At 38.2% G+C, this 21035-nt stretch overlaps 1 protein-coding gene across 1 annotated transcript in view; it reads right to left on the bottom strand.

The window, feature by feature from the left end:
- The window catches only part of LOC136249555 (uncharacterized), a 46360-nt gene extending 26779 nt beyond the window's left edge, over positions 1-19581 (bottom strand). Inside the window, exons 1-4 of the mRNA XM_066041602.1 lie at positions 19498-19581; positions 1877-3137; positions 364-468; positions 55-304 (exon numbers count right to left, since the gene is read on the bottom strand). Of these exons, the coding sequence (XP_065897674.1) occupies positions 55-304; positions 364-468; positions 1877-3126 (1605 nt within the window). The 5' untranslated portion in view covers positions 3127-3137; positions 19498-19581. The remainder of the gene's footprint in view (positions 1-54; positions 305-363; positions 469-1876; positions 3138-19497) is intronic.
- Positions 19582-21035: the final 1454 nt, after the last annotated feature.

Here is a 21035-nt window from a genome sequence, read left to right as displayed (position 1 = left end):
CTATCAATATCATGCGTTAAAAAAATCAAGCAAACATTTTTAACAATGGCTAACCAAGGATAGCTCTCCTATTCTCAGTGCACCACCAAAGGAAGTTCCTATGTTATTGGAAAATTCAGTTTTGCCACTGATGGTAACTGAAGCATGATTCACATTTATTCCTCCACCCATATTTGATAGAAAGTCATTGCTGCCACTAAATTTTATTGGAAAACGAAACCCAAATACAGTACCTTGAAACCTAAATGCTTGCAATATTGGTGTACGTGTCAGGGTAAAATCATTAGTATTGTACACAAATGTACTAAAAGAAAAAAGAGAGGTACATTTAGTAAGACACGTACAACACAAAAGCAACCTCACCAGTTTATTATGTGTACAGGCAAGCTACCACGATCTACACGAGCATATGATGAGACTGCAATTGCTGATCCAGTACGAAATGCAAAATTGAACCTGAATACACAACTAAAAGGCACAAAATATTTCTAGTGTATCTTGCAGTCAAATACAGCAATCAAGACATACAGTTATGTGTCATGTGGCCAAGTAAGTCGGTGTGCCACACCTTGGGTATATGTATTGATAGGAAGAAAAAGGTGGGCTTTTTACAAATGCATAGCTCCCTGGTCTCTTCTCAAATACACACAATTTTTTGTATTACAGCTGCTTGCCACCTTCAGAACCTCACATTCCACATTTCAGCAAAATCATTTTATGCATTTGAGAAATACAAGCCCTGAAAGTTTCTATTCGTTTTTCTGGGGCTTAATTTTACTTCTTTTTACACACTATACAAAAACCAGTTTAAAACACAAATGCGCAACTTGATTGCCGTGAAATTTGGCATACATTAAGGAAATATTGAAATGAGTTCACATACCAAGGCTAGTGTGGATCTGCTAAACATTCACCAAGTTATGGATAATTATTTGCATAAATAATTTCTTCACATATGCAGGGTAAACCACATAAGGGAATGGCAGAAAAAATGGTCTGTGTATAGGTTACTATCATAGCTCAAATCTTTGGTAGTTTAAAAGAAATCACAGTGAGAGCTACAGAGTTACGAGGAAATAACAACATTCACATAAAATTGTGGGGATCAAAATACTGAAACAGAACAGTCACAGAGTAGTGCACTAAAAACATTGACAAAAAGTTGTCCAAAGCTCAAACAAGTGAATTTCATACCACTCCCAAACCCTTACCTACAGAACTGGCATTGTCAGCTGCTCAGCTCACTTCTTATAAAAGAACACAATAATAAAGTTCATAATTTTGTAGATCTACCAGTATAGAGAGAATATAAATTGTTCTATGTGTGTTGAATTAGAAATTCTCAAAAATGTGTACCTTCTCAAAAATGTGTACTTTATTAGGTATTTAAATAACACAAGGGACAAATAAAATCTACAATGTGATACTATTGTAACTTCAGTCTTCCAGAATCATCAGAATCATCATAATCATCATTGTGCTTGTGGATGAGAAGAAACATTCAAGTTCCAAAACCAGTTTATGACTGGTTTTGGGGTATTTAAATCCAAAAAGAAGTGAACTCCATGCACAAACAGCTAAACTGTAAAAAACACAGCGTAGCCTTCAACAGCCTGGGTGTAACAGTTAAAGTGGCAGCCAAAAATGGCTGCAATTAATTTTAATAATGGCCAGGGATGCACTATTAAAATTGATTGTCATTAACATCATTGCAGCTATTTCTTGGCCACCACCTTTGACTTCACAACTTTTTTCACTCAAGACTTTTGAAGACCTCACCCTGTTTTTACAGCTTAGCTGTTTCTGTATGAACAGCAATATAATTAATACAGGTGCATATAAAAAAAACAAAACAGAAGTACTGCATATACCATACTTCTCTATGATTGGTTGATTTGAATCAACTCCATCCTCTACATTTGACAGTAGATCACGAACAAGAAAGCCAATACCCCCACCACTAAATACAGCAGAGTTGTTTGAAAACAGTGAATCCTTTACACGAAGTGTGTTGCGCTCCACTGTACCATGCAGACCCACAGCAATTGCACCTCCAAAACCACCAGTTAATAAAAAGCTGAGAAATGAAATGTCATCATTAAAATTGATAATATAATCTATCATAGACAACTTTGTATTAACCAAATCAACAAACCAATCCACATCTGTGCCATTAATAGCCTCATTATGTGATCTTAGTAGACCGCCAAGTGCTTTATTTCCCACAAATTCACATCGTGATATGTCCAGTGTGTTATTGGTTGAATTGACAGGTAACATTATTATGGCTCCTCCTTGATGTATTGCTGTGTTGTTGTGAAACTTACTGTCAGAAATTCTTAGGTGCACACTGTTCACTTGATGCAGATAAATATAAATGGCCCCTCCACCTCCAAAAGGAATAACACCATAAGGTCTCGTATCACTTGAAGAATTATAGTCACTACTTTTATAAGCAATGTTGTTTGTGAAATTACATCCTTTGATTGCTACTGAAGTGCTATTGTGTTCTTTAAAAGTTAGTACAAGGCCAGCACCATGGCTAACATTAACTAGTTGTACAAGTAAATTAGACGTATCGTCAGGCTGCAATCCAACATTATAGTAGAACTTACACTCAGTAATTGTTATGTTATTTCCGTTTATAAACTCTAGTCCACTATCAATATTGTGATGGAAAGAACAATATGATACCAGTATGTTGGTGCTGTCAATAAAAAATAAACCGGAAGTTATAGTTCCACATCTGCTAAAACTTATACCTGAAACTACAATATTAGAAGAATTCACAAAGCAGACTCCATTATACACAGTATCAGTAAGTTCAGGACACTGGATATGAACATCATCTGCATCAGTTAGATAACTCTTAAATACGACATTTTCAAAATTAACAAAGCACATGCGGCTACCATTGGTGGCAACATAATCTCCAGAAAGTACTATAACTGTAAAGAATCCGTTGGAATGATGTTTTGCAATTTCAATAACTTGTTCAGCAAATGATCCATTTTCAGGAGTAACATAACAGTGAGACTGGTTGGTACAATGCACTGCACTCACAACATTAATCACAACAGTTATGAAGAAGGTAGCATACCAGTTTCTTATTGACATTTTGTTCATATAACTGTAGGCTAAGTATACACAAAGTTAAGCAGCATAATATATTTTTAGGGATTGATGTGCTAAATAGTAAAACAAGAGACATGACTGTACAGCTATATGTGGGAAGTATCCCTGCTTTGGCTAGTAGTGATAATTTGATTAGCATCAAAATAGGCATAGAGCTTTATGATTATCACCATGTCTCCTGCATGTTTTATTACTTTTCAACACTAGAGTCCCTACTATGCATGATTTTCAAATACATTAATTTGTTAACTTTTTATAGCTAGTATATATACCATTGGCTGCTCTATTAGAATACCTAAAGATTGTGTTAGAATGGTTGCTTTATTGATGTAGTTGTTTCGATTTCACTGATTGCAATATCTGAATCTCATGTTAAGCACGTACTTGTGTTTTTTTTGTAGTAAAATTGTTGGTTATAAGTGGTAAGTAAATTGCACAACAGTTGTTCCTTTCGCTGGTAATTATCACGCGAAAAAACAGCCAATCAGATACTCCATAATAATTTGAAAAAATCTGGCTGCCATATCATTGGTTACTTTTCATGTGAGCCCCATTCAGAATTTTTGTACGACTGGCCAGGGTGACAACCGACATTCAAAACACTGTATAACAGCTTCAAATAATTTTGCGGTGTCTATAAGGAAAAGCATAGACATGAAAAATGAATACCTCAGTATGGCTTCCTTGTATGAATAGCGATGACAACAGGAGATGAGAAACAGTATAAAGTATTGAGGCCAGATATGTATCAGCAATGCCACATGTGAGTTTGTTTTTGTGCCACAAAATAGTGGCTGTGAACTACACATTTTAGCCTCTAGCTTTCCAGCTGTGGTTGACTGGCAGGCTAACAAGCAGGCTGAAATTCCTACTTTGTGGTTTAAAAATGATAGTAAACGCAGTTTTGGCATCAGACACATAATTTAAAAAAAAATATTTCTATTGCATAAAATATATAAAGGCAGCATCTTTAAGATAACATTTTGTTTGAGTACCCTACTACATACATGTGACTGGATTAATAAGCAAAACAAGGCCTCCTTTACACACAAATCAAAATTCCATTTTAGCATTTATGAATCCTGTACTAATACACCATTGACTTCTGGTTCTAATCTATTCACATATGTAATTAGGAGAGTTATTGCCATTCTGATAGTTTAAGCCATAAGAGTGCTACTGGTTCAGAACTGGAACATTTGTTTTCATCTGGACCAGTGACATCAAAGCTATTAGCACCCCATTATTGGGCCTGGTGGCATAATCCTATGATACATTCTCTTAGTTTCATACTATCTCCCACCATTCTACCATCTTTAACAAGCCAACCTTGTAAAGAGATGAATTGCTCTATAGCATGCAACTCTGTGTATATGGGATGGAAACCATAATAAGTTGAACAAATAAGTATGTTATGGAAGGGCGTTGCATGTGCAGGCTGGTAACATGGACATGAAGTAGTGCATATAGTCGATAATTACTGTTACAGTGCTCATGATGAAAATTTACTATCCAATTTATGGAATGTGGCTGTGAAAATTTGAGCATTCAATTAACACAGTCTCCATTTTAAATCTATATGGTAGCCTAGATAAGGCTCATCTTGGTAGGAGTATGTAACTACATGCTGTAGAAATCATATATACTTGTAAATTTCAATACTTTTGTAACCAGATCTACAAGAACTCTACATGTGCATGTCTTTTTTTTATTTCTACTGTATTTTATAACATTTCCTTGATCTAGATATGTAGCGAATGGAATGCTTCATCTTTAGAAGCCATGAGCTTAGAAGCTACAATGCTAACATGCAAAGTGGCAACAAAAGACACATTATCAAATTTGTATAATACAGAAAATAAACTATGGGTGCTTAATGAAAATTTACTTATGAATATAGTCCAGTGCAGAGATGTAATTAACTTGCACCACACTGCCGGTGACCACATTTCCGGTGACCACATTCTCCAAATCCATTGCCAGGTAAGTTATATAGTATGAAGATACCTCATACACACATTCACATTACCTCTATAACCCTACAGCACTTACATAATGGTGTGACAGCACGAACTATGCAATCAATATATAAAAGCTGGGTCCATGCCAACACTACCCTGCCAGGTACGTATCATATATGCATGCTAGGATACATTGTGAATGCGTTCTAGGATAGTCAGTTTATGTAGCAATAGCAATTACCTTTCAAATACAAACAAATACTTAGCTACACTTGATAATATTCTACACAACATCACAAAGTCAGAGTCCATCGCTACAACCAGTAGTGCCATGCTCTGGTATAGAATCTAACTCTTGCTGTTGGCATGGCTACACTTTGTGCTCATTTCAGTTGTAGCTAGTCCATGTAACACACAAGTACTAAATGGTTAGACTAGCAGACCGTTACGACTGCCAACCTAGCTCGAGCGGCCTAGCTACATCTATACATTATACATCTGCTATCATGAAGATAACCAAACCAAAAACCAGCTTCACAACTCCATCCTGGCACCTTGGCAGTATTGGTTAGGTATAACCAAGCCCAAAAGTGCCTTCAGTACGATCCTAAAGGCTTCCAATAAATTGTTACAAAATTAAAATACATATATTCAATGGAAGTTTCTACTGCCTGCCTACCTGACTGCCTGCCTGCCTTCAGGCAAGCATAACTCGATAACAGCTAAGGCTATGGACTTGATTTTTTCACTGTTCAACGTTGCTTCATCCAGAGACATGCCTTTTGGCATACCACAGTACATACAATGCACACATCATGGACTTACCTTTTCCTCCTTTGCGTCCCATTTCTTTTTGCTGACAGCCTAAGGTGTCAATTCGTGTTAGCACGATGCATGGCTTCCCTACATACGTTATGTAAATGGAAATCGTCCGTATTTTCCGTGGTGACTGGATTGATTGCAGAGACGATTCTAACACTGTTCTTCATTTGTAACACAGTGTAACGGGCTGAACATAGCTAATTCTGGCACCATCCTGCAGTATGTGTGGGCCGGTTCACCAGTCTTAATAATGTTACAAAAAGTAAACAAACAATTTTAAGGAAAAATTAGGAATTTTAAGTTCGATTAGGGATCATAGAAAAAAAAAGTAGGGGTCACCTACACCTGCATGCAGATATACTAGTGAACATTTAATCCCTAATTCAATCTTGGTCTTGCGGTATAGACTGAATTAGGGATTAAATCTTCACTAGTATATCTGCATGTAGGTGTAGGCAACCTCCCTTGTTTCCCTACTTTTTTTTCTATGATCCCTAACTGAACTTAACATTTCTAATTTTTAAACTTGTAAAAGATATTCTTTTACTGTTACAGCTACTTCTAAAGCCTTCCATTGAATTTCTGAAGGCCTATACGGTAAGACTGAACAGTGAAACATTGCTGGGGACTGGGGAGTGATTGAGTATTACTACTAGGCAGTTAAAAAGTATCATGCTCCAGGAAACCCCCTTTTAAAAGTCTGGATCCACCCCTGACAATACAAAACCAATTTAACAAAGTAGGAATGTTCCTGCATGTTGGAGTACCACTATAATATGTAGTAAGCATTTTGGATATGTTCAGGGCCGGATCTAGCACTTGAATGGTGGTCAGACCATCTGAGTAGACTATAAACAGCTGTTGCTGAAGGCAACACAGCTGCATAGCAGCTAAATCTAGGGGGTCTGGGGGCATGCCACCCAGGACAATTTTTGAAAATTAGTGCTTTCAAATGGCATCTGGAGCACTTATAGCATCAAATTTTAATGTTTAAAACTACTAGTGAATATTGTGATAATGTGAAAACAGTCAAATACAAGATCATATTCGATATACTACCTTGGTCGGTCAAAATGACTTTTCAGAAAAGCAAAATTAGTTGGTTGGTGTGGCTTCAAGGGAATATCTGACAAATCAAAATGCAAGTCCACTGATGAAGACAAATTCTGAACTGACACAAGGTTCGCCATAGATTGCACAAGTGCATTTTGTTAATCACACATGCATGCATTATTAATAGTAAATGCACTTTTTTTAAATAGCTGTCCAAAACTGGTATGACCAAAACCATACCAGCCATACTGCTAGATCCAGCCTTGTTGTTACAAACATGTACACTGTGATATGTACTATTGATTAGTGCATATACGTTTGCTCTAAGTAGTGTACAATCATATGTGACAAAAACCCATATACATACTTATCTGCAAACATCTGGTTAGAATTAACTCCATTGCCCACATTTGAAATGTGACGGGTAAGGAAACCAACAGCTCCAGCATAAACTGCTACATTGTCTAAAAAGTTTGAGTTTTTTACAAAAACTTTGTTATATTCTACTCTGCCATGCAAACTCACTGCAATGGCACCTCCAAAACCACCAGAATGAATTCAAATTTCTCAAGTATGAATCAAAATTTGAAGTGTCGATAAAATTCACTAAAGAAAAGTTTGCATTAATGCAGTTAACAAAACTGGCTAATCTGTTATGTTAACAGTTTTAGAGTACGATCTCAGGGCTTCACCAAGTGCTTTATTACCAATAAATTCACATTGAGATATTTTAAGAGAATTTCTGGCTGAATCAAACAGTAACATTACTATACCTCCTCCTTGGTGTATTGTTGTGTTGTTATAAAATTTACCATTGGAGACATGTACGTGGACATTACTTGTTTTATACAAGTATAGACAAATAGCTCCTCCATTTCCAAATGGAATGTTACTGTATGGTCTGAAGTCATTTAAAGGAGTATACTCTGAGTTTTTATAAGCAATGTTATTTGTGAAGTTACATCCTATTAGTGTTACAAATTTGGTATGTGCCTGGTCAAAAATCAATGAAAGACCAGCACCACGACTAACGCGTAATGGACTTGGTAGTAAATAAGATGGGTCATCTGGCTGCATGCCAACATTGAAATAAAATCTACAATTAACAACTGTAATGCTGTTACCATTTACAATCTCTAGTCCACTGTCAACATTATGATGGAATGAACAATCAGAGATGTGTATATTAGCGGTGTTGTTGAAATAAAGCCCTGAGCTTATAGTTCCACACCTACTGAAGCTTAATCCTGAAATTTTTATCTTCAATGAGTGGTTGAAGCCAACACCATTAAAGGTCATATTGGGCAACTTCAGGACACTGTATTTCAGCATCACCAGTATAATATTCAGTCTCATATTTTCTAAATGTTACAATCTGAAAGTTTATGAATAACAGATTACTGCCATTAGTGGAAACATAATCTCCAGGAAGCACTAATACTGTAAATGACCTGTTATGATGGTGTTCAGCAATTTCAATGACTTGTTCAGCAAATGAACCGTTTTCAGGTGAAACATAACAGTAAGACTGGTTGGTACAATTTACTGCACTTGCAACATCCACTACAATGCTTATGATGAAGGTAGTACACCAGGTCCGTAACAACATCTTGGCACTGTATACAATGTTATCACAGCAAGACCTTTAAATATTGGTACACAAAGATACCTCAATTTTTCCTTAAAACAATACCATCATATATATACTGAAGAACAGTGGAACAATCAGAAGAGCACCCTATGTATGTTGGAGGAATGCAATCCAAGGTTAGGTAGAGTACCTATAGGCTCCAATATGATCCTTACATTATTTTGATAGCAGAAATGTGTACAACATACTGTATGAATTGTCGTATCTGCACAGAGGTTGTTGGATATATTATTAAAACCGGATGAAGAGACCAGCTGATAAAAGATTGTTTTTAATTGTTGAATTTTGTCAGTGCCATACTATATATATACTGCTCATTGTTAGATGTAGATCAAAGCTGTAAAGTGCTAGTACTTCATTGTGCATAGCATGATAGCAGATTACAAAACAAAGATACCTGTGGTACTTGTAATTAAACATGTCCAGCATGTAGCTTATATTCAATAATCAGCCCTCAATAAGCATATGTAATCAAGCCAAAGCTCATTTAGCCATAAGTGGATTCATAAAAAGTACACAAACTAGTATAAAAGTACTTTTAAAATAGAGATCACTGAAAAAATAAAAGAAACAAAAACAGTATGTTAAACTGGTCAAACCCATTAAAGCCTAAAACTTGGAACTGTCACTTAATGGGTATAAGTTCTAAATGTCATGTAGGAATGGATAAACACTGCAATTGCTCTGGTACAAATGTACTCTTTTAAGCATTTCTAGTTACCCAATGATTATATGTATCATCATCAGACAGGGTAAGTACCATATCTATTGACTCAGAGTCTGAATAGAGATCTGTGTGTGACAATTCCAAGTCTTAGGTTTTAATGGGTTTGATGTGTTCCATCATATGGCTTAACATGCTGGCTTGTTTAACTCTTGTTTCTTTCAGCAATCTCTATATTTGGGGCATTACTATTTAGTGAACTGGACTACTGGGGACTGGACTACTGGACTTTGCACATTCTATGGTTGGATTATGGAGTCCTGTTAGTAGTAAGTACCTTAGGGCACCTGCAGCCCACTTCTAAACATTGAAGACATGAACAGTGAACTGGGTGCTTCTGCCTGGCTGACAGCATTGCCTTTAGCAGAGCAGGGATTCCATCTGATGAAGCAAGAATTTTGGGATGCCTTGCATCTTAGATACGGCTGGAAGCTCCTGAACATACCCAGTCACTGTGTTTGTGGGGTCTCATTTTCTGCGGATCATGCTATGATTTGCAGACATGGAGGCCTTACATTTGTTTGCCACAATGCTTTGCGAAACATCACTGCAGAGTGGCTTTCCAAGACATGTCATGGTGTGGCCCTTGAGCCACCTTTACAGCCACTTACTGGGGAGATCATTGCACCTAAGACTGCCAACCGTCAGGATGAGGCTAGGGCAGACATACATGCTAGGGGATTCTGGGGGCAGCGGCAAAGTGCCTTTTTTGACGTAAGGATGTTTCATCCTAATGCACCGAGCTACTGCAACACCAGTGTCCCCTCTTTGTATCGACGTCATGAGGCACAGAAGAAACATGAGTATGGTGACCGTGTCACAGAGGTTGAGCAGGCCTCCTTCACTCCCCTTGTGTTTGCGACCACTGGAGGTATGGGAAGGGAGGCAATAGTTTTCTACCGTTGTTTGGCTGACCATCTATCTCGCCGCGGCTCTACTAGTTACAGTCAGACTCTGGCTTTTATCCGATGCACATTGTCTTTTTCTCTACTTCGGTCAGCTACAATGTGCATACGTGGAAGTAGGTCCATCTCGCATCGCTCCTCTGATGCCTCTCCTGAGATGGGCCGCATTGATGAGCACAGGGACTTTTAAACTTTCAGCAATCTGGTCCTTTTTATTCAGTTGTCCAGCACGTGCTTTCTTTGTGCTGGGGGTGGTAGGCAAGGGCAGTCCATCCAGCCCGGGAAAAAAAAAGAAAGAAAAAAAAAAAAAAAAAGACAACAAGGAAGACGAGCAGTGTGGAATATGCAAAAGCTGTATTTCAGTACCGTTCATTATGCCAGCATTACTACACACCAGGGTAAGGAATAAGTGCTGTACAATGGCATAATGAACAGTAGCAAAATAATTAGGAGACAGTTTTCGCATATTCCACTGTTAATCTTCAGCATTTAGAAGTGGGCTGCAGGTGCCCTAAAGTGCGTACTAACAAGACTCCATAAATTCAACCATAGAATGTGCAAAAGCCATTATGTGTCAGTCCAGTAGTCCAGTCCAGTGTTCCAGTCCAGTAGTCCAGTCCACTGAATAGTCACGCCCCTATTTTTGTATTCAATTAACTTTTACACTCTCATCCATATAACAAAATCATTCGGCTTGAATTTTTTTTTACCATGTTCCACCAATATGTTTTTGAAATTGCAATGAAAATTGAATAGGATATTGGAATGCATAAGAAGATACATTAGCTTGAACAGATTTGAATTGTTCATACAAAAACAGTCAAGCAGGGGTGTAGCCCTCAAAAGTCTGGGTGAAAAAAGTTCTGAAAAAAAGTGGTAAGCAATCAGTATTGCTATAATGATAATGATGCACATCTGACCTAGTGGGACAGCTATAACACAGCTATAACACAGCTACAGCTCTAATGCTTTGGAAAAAGGACCATGGAGCTTGAAAATTGCTTGTCTTTTCTTTCTGTCAATATTTGCATGATGTAGTGTACCAGCTTTCTTGGCCTCACAAGACTTTATTGTGTGCCTCTATACATATCCAAGCTTTGATTTATGTGAATATAATCTGGGAGCCTTGCTGGTATGCAACAGAACATATACCATGTATAAGAGACAAGACATTACAATGATCAACTGATAAGTTAAATGATGACTTTGCGATCCTTGTAGATATTGACATATAGTGACCGTGATATGGCTAAACTATATTTCTCTTTTCATCACTTCCCATAATACTCAAACCAGTAATTTCTCTAAACCTACCTCTTATCACTTGTGTCAAATATTTTGATACCATGTAGGAATGCAACTATTTTTGAAGTAATGCAGTGGACAATTCTTCAACAAATAGGTTCGACAACATCATTACATTTTTATTTACAGTTTATTGTGTATAAAGTAGGCTTTCATCTCAACTCTGTATTCACGGTACATTAAAATCAAAATCAGGACTCTAGCAATAACCAATTTTTGAGTTCATGCAAAGCTACCTAAACAAGAAAGGTTCAGTTATAGGTGTTGCAAGTAGCTTAATGTATAATCATTGTACCAGACTTTTCTGTGGAGACTACTGCAATGGCAAGATCCAGACAGCATGTTACCACATGTTTCTGCAACCAATGAGCATATAAGGTAAGTTTTAATTACAGAGTGTAAAGAAGCTATAGCTAAACAGTTTTACAGTTGTGATCATGCTCACTATTCAGGTTCACAAAAGCAAAGATTTCATGTGTAATTATTCTAAATATCCACTACAATATTACAGCTATATCGTGCTAGAGAATTAGTATGAATGCAAAGGAAAGCCTTCTTTGGCATATACCTTTATGCAGCTAGTCATTTGCATAACAATCAGCTTGACATTCAGGTCAGCATATTACCTGGATCAGCAACCCTGTCCCAGTTTCAAGCCTGGAACTGATAGCCACCATCAGCAAACTTTTCCAATGCTTACTGCATGCACAATTAACTGATATGTCATAGTCTCATACAGCCAAGCTGTTTTAGTGTGTGTCTTAGTATGTGTCTGTGTATGCCTATGTGCGTGCGTGCGTGAGTGTGCATGTGTGTGTTGAGTGTTAATGTTTGATTGTGTTGCTTTTGTTGGTCCACTCTTCAGAGTGGCTAATGTGGCTATATGACAGCCACCTTGTCCATGACCATGTGGCATAAACAAAGTCAGGGCAGGGGCCCTCTCAAGTAAAGTTGCAATCCAACCTGAGTTTACTTTGCACAAGACGGCATGTATAGATAGAAGTATGAAGCTAACGCAGGCAGGCAGGCAGGCAGGCAGGCAGGCAGGCAGGCAGGCAGGCAGGCAGGCAGGCAGGCAGGCAGGCAGGCAGGCAGGCAGGCAGGCAGGCAGGCAGGCAGGCAGGCAGGCAGGCAGGCAGGCAGGCAGGCAGGCAGGCAGGCAGGCAGGCAGGCAGGCAGGCAGGCAGGCAGGCAGGCAGGCAGGCAGGCAGGCAGGCAGGCAGGCAAGCAAACAGGTAGGACCTTTCTTCACTAAGTTTGCACGGAGTTAGAAGACAACACCTCATTGATAATCGGTCACTTATGCTAGTTATAACACGAAAGTAGTGATCTAGAGGTCAAGAGTTTAGCATAGATTTTAGTATAAGACAAACATCAAACCTGATTTATCAGCTGACAACTTTGACTGAGGATAAAGATTAGGCCATCATTATTATATTGCTTGTTTCCTGTCACCCAATGGAACAAAAACTGATGTGGGTAGTAGGTGATTATTGATTATTAAATATACACTTGACTCTAGTTATTTCAGTCTCTGACTGCTCTATTAGAGTATCTCAATCTTGAAAGCTGCATACCCATGCACCCTGTGGAACAAGAGTGGAGGGACTTCCATCCGTCTACTATGTTTATAATGCATAGCTAATGCATTTACCTTAAGGTAGAAGAGTACCTTGAAATCCATATCTTTAAAAACAAACTGTTACTTATTTATCTTGTATATCAATTCATTGCAAACTAAAACGCTAGTATTAGACAGGTACTGAGGCTGAGTTTAAGTTTGCACTGCAAGCGATGTTCGTGATCACGTGATCTACCTCGTGCATGTGAGAACAGATTAGATAGCTGGCCAAACGTAACGTGCTTGTGAAGTATTAGGTGAGGATAACGTAGTATTGTGTTATTTTAACTCGTGCTTGGTTTAGCAGCTCTGCTTTGCAGTGGGTTGTTTTTGCTGCGCAAATATATTAGAAACCTGTTATTGTCGAAAAACAGGGTGGCACCAAAATGCATACCCTGTACAAAGGTGCTTCCCAAGATACAAAACAATGTAAACAAACACCATGTTCATGTATTCAATCACATCTAAATGCATTGTACAGTGGATCCTCACTAATCCAAATGCTCGCTATTAGGCCACTCCAATTGGTAATTATGTTTCTGGTCCACCGCCCGCATCCTTTATTAGAGAAAGTGAAATTTCAGAAATACATGGGTAAAATGCCCGTATCAGCTTTTTGAAAAACCTGGATTTCAGAAACAAATATTGGGCCGCAACAAGTATACTAAATCTAACTATCTAAATGCCATAATTTGTATTTTATCAGTGAAAACCTGCAAGAAATGGGCAGAGTGCATAGTACGGATCGGTATACTCTAATAGAACAGTCAGTAAATCACAAAAATACTCTAATCGAGCAGTCACTTCATTCTGAATTCCACCCGCCTGCATCTAAAACAGATTTTCAAAGGACCAGAAACATAATTACCAATTGGAGTGGCCTTAGTAAGGATCCACTGTATCTGTACTAGCTACAATTACCTGTATTTTGTGTTATGTACAGACAACAATCTGATAGCCCAAGTATAAGATCAAGCCAGGATTTCAAGTTGGAATTACCAGCACTGGAGCTACTTACTGATACCATACAAACAGCATGTACATGTTGGATTGTCGCATACTACTCCATGTACATATTACATTATTATTGACACAATAATACATGAATATCAAAAATGTACAACTGAAATACTACAAGTGAATGTATACTGGTAATATCAGTCTCATCAAAAGTGTACAAAGACTACATTCCTTTGAGCAGAAACTAAAAATGTTTACAAAGGAAAAAAGGTTACATTCCTTGGAAAGGAAATCAAAAAGCATACATGTTGACATAGCTAAAAACATTACACTCATTGGAAATATAATCAAAAGCATACATAAAAGATCAAAGATTGCAATCCTTGCAAAGAAAAACAATTCAAGCAAATAGCAAGGTCAAGTTCACGGTTCAGTTTGATAAAAAGGAAAGTCAAGTTACAGTCTAGTGAGGTTTCGGGGATTCAGTGGACAGCTCCTGTTGTGGGTTCCTCTTTCTGACCCACATGTACAGATTATCTCTGTTTCAGAGGCAGTACTCTCATCATCAAAACGAACTTGACGGTTCTTATTCAATGGACAATCACTATGGCTAGTTATTCTGTGGGTGGCCGATCCACACTTACACTTCCCCTGCTTTCTTGAACATAGTTCATTGTTAGCCACATCACAGTTGTCACTCAAGTCATCGTCATAACCGTCATCCTCATCATCTGAGCCATATGTGTGCTGAATCCTCTGTCTGTGAATCCACTGCTTCCTTTCTTCTTGCTCTTGAACACGAGCTGTCTTCCAGTTAACACGGTTCTCTTTAGCCTCTTCTGTTTGTTTTCTTTCAAGATTGTTAGCACGGATTTCATTCCCTCTCTGTAATGCTGCTGCCATTCCATCAAGTAAAGGCAACCTTAATTGGCGAAACAATTCCAGCAGCCAATGATAAGACGTCCCATATTTCTTGTTAAGCCAGGTCATGTTGGCTTACATTAAGCCCATGTTGGTGCTTAGCATGTAGTGAATACTGTGGAGGTATTTGTCCTTTACCGATACCTTATGAGGACATTGTGACTAGCCTCTGGGTAATTTGAATGGCCTCGCCCCAATTCGGTATGAATAATTTGTGGGGCCTGTGATGCACGATTAGAACATTCAACCTCATAAGCAAGCGCATGGAATGGACATGTTAGAGGGTTATTTGAGTGGTAATCCTCACCTTCACACTCTATTGTGTCACCTTTGCAATTACCACAGGAGCAAGCCTTCATACTGTGAAAATCACAATGGCCCCCCTTCCCAAGTATGAATATCATGAGCGTGATACTTTCCTAAAGCAAGAATACGAGCTACAAAAAAATTGTGGATCAGTTTCTGCTTGTAATAAACAGTAAAAAAAGTTGGTTTGAGCACCACACAGAAAAGATTTTGAGAGGCAGCCACAGTTCTTTTTGTGCCGCTTTGGACAGTGACATTTTACTGTTGTAACTTCAGGAAATTTTTCTTTAAGTGCATCTTGCATTGTTTCAGAGAAACATTTTTGCTTAGCTGTTTCTCCAAGATGTTTAGTGTGAGCGCGTGCAACGTGACCACCACAAAGCATTACCTTTGATTTTTGTGCATCGGTATAATGCATCCTAAAGGCTTTTGCAGAAGATGAGTCTCCATCTTGCCACTGCACTTCTATCATCATGCCTTCTTCTTTAGCATGGCCAAAAGCGATATCAGCTGCATGCCCTTCTGCACCTTTCGCAGTGCCACGATACAGTTGATCCTGATCCACACCTTTTCCTCTCATACACAAATGCACAAAATAAAGCAATGAATTTTTGACATAGTTTCTTATTGTGAATGTACAGTTTTGGCTGTACTTACCCCTTGTCAACCATGCTCCATCTGAAGTAGTGATCGCCCGCTGCCAACTGCCAACTGCCAATGGATCAAGTGATTTCATGTCACCTTTAACCATTTCACACATCTCATTAATCATAGTGTTCACAATGGGATGTAGAAGTTTAATTGTTTCATAAAAGCTTTTAGTACTAACCGCTGACATGCCCAGGCCTTGCTTCAGAACCTTATTGTATTGTGAATGCATCAAGCCACTGGCTATAAATGCAACTTGCATAGCCAAACTGCAAGCCATGCGGTTGGAAAACGCAACATTAACAGAACTTGTTAAATTAATCATTCTTTCAGCACAACCACTACATTTAAATTTTACCATTGCACACCCACCAAGTCCTAAAAATTTAACAATTATAGGGATGAGTTTTCCAATACATTCTGGCGTGTAACACACTGTAGTGGCATTTATTTGGTCAATAAATTCTTGGAGTTGTGTAGCTTGGCATAAGAACATACTATTATCAAGTTCAACTGGACTTGCATGAGCCTTTTTCAAAGGGGTGGGACAATATTCTGAACTACTATCAACAGTGTCAGTTTCACTTGTTGACAGTATACTGTCACTTTCAGTGCTTGTCATGTAATATAGTTCAGTGACACTCACAATTCTTTGTGGCACTCCACCGTTGTTGGCATTCATCAAAATCTGTCCTTCTGAACTTGTTCCACCATCCATCACTATGTTTTGTGGTTCTGGGGATATTACCATCATTTCCATCCTCCATCACTACCCTCTGTGTTTCTGAACTTATTCTAGTAGTGTTACAGGTCAAATTAGCATCATTTCCATCCTCCATCTGTGTTTCTGAGCTTGTCCCAGGGATATTAGCATCATTTCCATCCTACATCACTACCCTCTGTGTTTCTGAACTTATTCTAGAAGTGCTATAAGTCAAATTAACACCATTTTCATCCTCCATCACCACACTCTGTGTTTCTAACCTTGTTCTAGGGGTATTATCGTCTAAATTAGTATCATTTTCACCATCAGTGTCTGGATCCTCAGGACTCACATCACTCACCACGTGGCTGCGCAAGCACATCGACCAGCGACTGTGAGCCAAGTCTCTAAAACGTTGTGATTTTTTGCTAAAATATGTTTTGCGACTGTTCGACACTTCACCTCTGTTCATTGCTACTCAGAACGGTCGACAAACAACTCGAAAAACAGAGCGAATCATCACATCGGTGAGTATCACGTGATGGGAAACTCAATCGCACCATCTCCCGAAATTTTGTGTAAACAGGAAATGATAACAAACCAATGAGATTTCAGCACTAATGTTTACATGACAAATAGCAATGTAGCACATAATTTAAGTATTGCGATAATGTTTACAATGTTTAACACGGTGGGATCAAGGTTACTGTGTTTGTCCATGCACCGCTCACAAACAAAGACAAAAATTATTAATATTTAAGTGTAGTCTAGTTAAGCTTGCTTCAATATAGACAGCAAAAAAGACTGAAGCAGTTTGATGAAAGGAAAGATACATAAAAAAGAGCTATAATGGTGCAATTTTCAAACTATATCTGTGTCTATAGAGCAAAAACTGAGCCATGCCCACTTTTTCCAACCTCAATAATGCAATTTTCCTAGAACTTAATAATATGATCACATGAAAGGCTAAAAATTTTTATGCTGTTTTCAGGGTATGCTTCTACCTTAAAGCTGAGTCTCTTTGTGCCTCTTCCATCATGAAATAGTGCATTCACGTGATCTATAATCAAATAATTAAAATTTGGTGCGGCTACCTAAAAATTGATGTGGGTGGTGACAGGAAACAAGGAATTTAATAATGATGGCCTTAGGGTATAGGATATATTGGAGTGCCACCCTTTGAGTTGGGTGCCTACTATATAGCTAGCTACATAGCTATATTAGGCCACTCCAAATAAATTCTCTGTTTCCCGTCCTAGGCTCAGGAATATTTGCATGCGGGCGGGCGGTCCATTTCCATTATAAAATTGGCAGCCTTTTTCAGCCATTATTTGCCTGGCACAACTGTAAAAAGCTGCATAAAAGCATGCTTAAGCTTGTACCTTCCTTTTAAGTTTCAAACGCGGCACTGCTGACACGTGATCTAAACACTGTTATAAGATGGCTTTACTGAACCTGTACAGAATGCAAGAATATCCGGAAAATAATGGAAGAATACGGAATAATGGAATATTTGAGTTGATCGACAGTAATCAGACGCGGGCGGTGGACGGGAAACAGAGAATTTATTTGGAGTGGCCTTATGAGGATTATACAAGATTAAGACTGTACACTTTTCTGGTTAAAAGAAACTGCTTACTTAGCACGACCACACTAGTGTTGGCTAACCTATACTAGATATATGTGACCCAGTCTGAGAAAACCGGTCTTATCGCCCTTGTCAGCAGATTCGATTTTTCAATGGCTCAAAACTTGGCCTAATTCATCCCTTAGCCTTCCTTTTCAATTTTTGAACACCATCTTGCCCGCCTTCCAAGGCCCCCGCCTCCCACCCAATTTGCAGCTCGCCTGATACAGTCAATTAACCTCGGTTTAAAAACTATCTAAAATGGCGGGAAACTTAGTTGTTGGCTACTTGCACAGTGGATGCACTGGAGGTAAGGAATTGGTGTAAAACATGTGAAAATTTGGTACACATAGCTTCAACCATTGGCGAGCTACAACACAATAAATACTTAAAACTGGCGTTTCTCGATACTTTTAGCTAAATAGGCGATAAGCCCGGTTTTTTTATTTAATTTAATTTAATTTAATAATGCTTTACAGCACAAGTGCTGAAGGTCTGTAGGACACCTGGTCCTACAGCCCGCTCAAAGACTTTAGCTACTTAAGATGTGTTTGAAAAGTTGGAGAAAGGAGAAAAAATCCATGACTGGACCTAGGTAGCCTCGAACCTGCAGCCATCCGATTTACGCTCGAACGCTTACAGGAGTCTACCGAACGCTTACAGGAGTCTACCGAACGCTTACAGGAGCCATCCGATTTAAGAGAGTAACTCATTATCTAGAGAGTAACTCATTATCTCTAAGTACCCCAAGTAGAACCAAATGGACACTAGTTTATTTATTTCCCAGACTGGGTCACATATCATCACAAGAACTCAGTAGGGACCTTTGAAAGGCTAGGCTTGTTAATTTTAGAGACAAGCTTAATTATAAGGCTATGCTAAAAGTACAGAAGTATTGAACAGCGAGGGTGGGCAACAGCTGCTATATTTCTAGCCGCTAGATAAACAGTTACTAAAAAGATACACTCGAGTATAAATTGAAACATGGTGCTGTAATGTGTTAGTTACTACGAAACCAAACACGCCAGTTAAACTACTGTTTAGACTTCGATCGCTTTGGTTGGACGCGACTGAGCAAACTTCATGCAACAAAATACTCCCATATCACATAGGACAAACGTTACACTTGTATTTCTTATAGCTATGTCATCATACCATAAAGAGCTTTACAAATTTCATCAACTGGAGTCGTCCATCGGCTACAGGAAAACCAATGCCGGCGAGGGAGTGCAAACAATCTGATCACATGATCGTCAGAATATATATTTGACCTTTAATTTGTAGGGTTTCCACTCAAAATAGTAAGATGGTTCTTTTTGTTGTTTAGAGATTTTCACACAGACTGTCCTTTCAGATTAGTTATTAGCTAATTAGTGATAGAAAATAACGTTTACGATACAGCATTTCAAAATAAATAAAAGAAAAAGAAAATGTACGCTTAAACTGTGGGCAGACTAACCTCTGCTCTATCCTGTGTCGATGGGATCGTTGCCAGCATTGCCACGTCGAACGTCGATAGCAACCTTCTGAATTAAAGATTAGGTGGTAGAGACTGCTCCATACCTTTCAGATAAAGCTAATGTACTAGCTACTGGATTGTTTGTAGCATTTTATATCAGCATAATAATGTTAACACATGTAAAAGTGGAGTCATGTGATCAAAATCCCATAATAGTTACATTGGTCTTGTGGAATAGGAAGATACCTTCTATTGTTGTTTCTGGTGATTTTCACACAGACTGACCTTTAAGATAAAACAAACAAGTGCTACTTTATTATAACTCTACCTATTGCTTGCAACATCAGTGTACATAGCTTGACATGCGTAAATATCCAAAGAGTGACAATCCCTAGTTAGCTTATATTGGATGTGCTCATGCATACTATAGCACTACTAGATGTAGAAATATTAAGAAATACAATAATTGTGTCTTAAAATACATACAATGATGTTTGAATAAGTGCAATGTAGCTATGATGGAATTTTGGTCACTTGGCTGTGTGACCACTTTTGAATATTCACTTTATTCTGGTATTAAAATTAGCACTTGTTTGCTTTATCCTTTATCTAAAAGATCAGGATCAGAAAATCTCCAGAAACATCACTAAGGAGCATCACCCTATTTTGAGTGGAAATCCTACCTTTAGCTGTCAAAGTGAGGCTGTAATTTAAAATTTCGATACACTAATGCACCATGATGATATAGTATGCATAATGGCAGTGGCGGATCCAGGGGGGAGGGGGGGAGCATGTGCCTCCCCCACCACCACCAAAAATATACAAGATCGAGATACTCTAATAGAGCAGTCAGTCAAATACTCTAATAGAACGGTCACCATGTATAACACTTAAAAATCCACCCACAGTTATATCTGAGTTTGAAAACTTTCATCTGCAGCACCATCCCATAGACACACTTAGCTACATAGCCTGCTAGAGTTTTTTTGCAAATTGCACATGGTATTTTGTAAAACAAAAGTGTCATAAACTGTCACTTATCCCTACAGCTCTTGAACAATGCAGGTCACTTAGAAAAGAAAGCATAATAATTAGATACTTGTACGTAAGACTACTCTAAATCAAAATTTTTAGTCTTGACACTACTGGAGATTTTGTTAATGAAAATCCAATGAAAAAATGTGAAACTTTCATTGGGTGGCAACAATGAAATTTTATTTTCATAGCATTTTCA

Source organism: Dysidea avara, chromosome 3 (genome assembly GCF_963678975.1).
Source record: "Dysidea avara chromosome 3, odDysAvar1.4, whole genome shotgun sequence".
Taxonomy (NCBI): domain Eukaryota; kingdom Metazoa; phylum Porifera; class Demospongiae; order Dictyoceratida; family Dysideidae; genus Dysidea; species Dysidea avara.
This window is presented reverse-complemented; position numbering and strand designations above follow the sequence as displayed.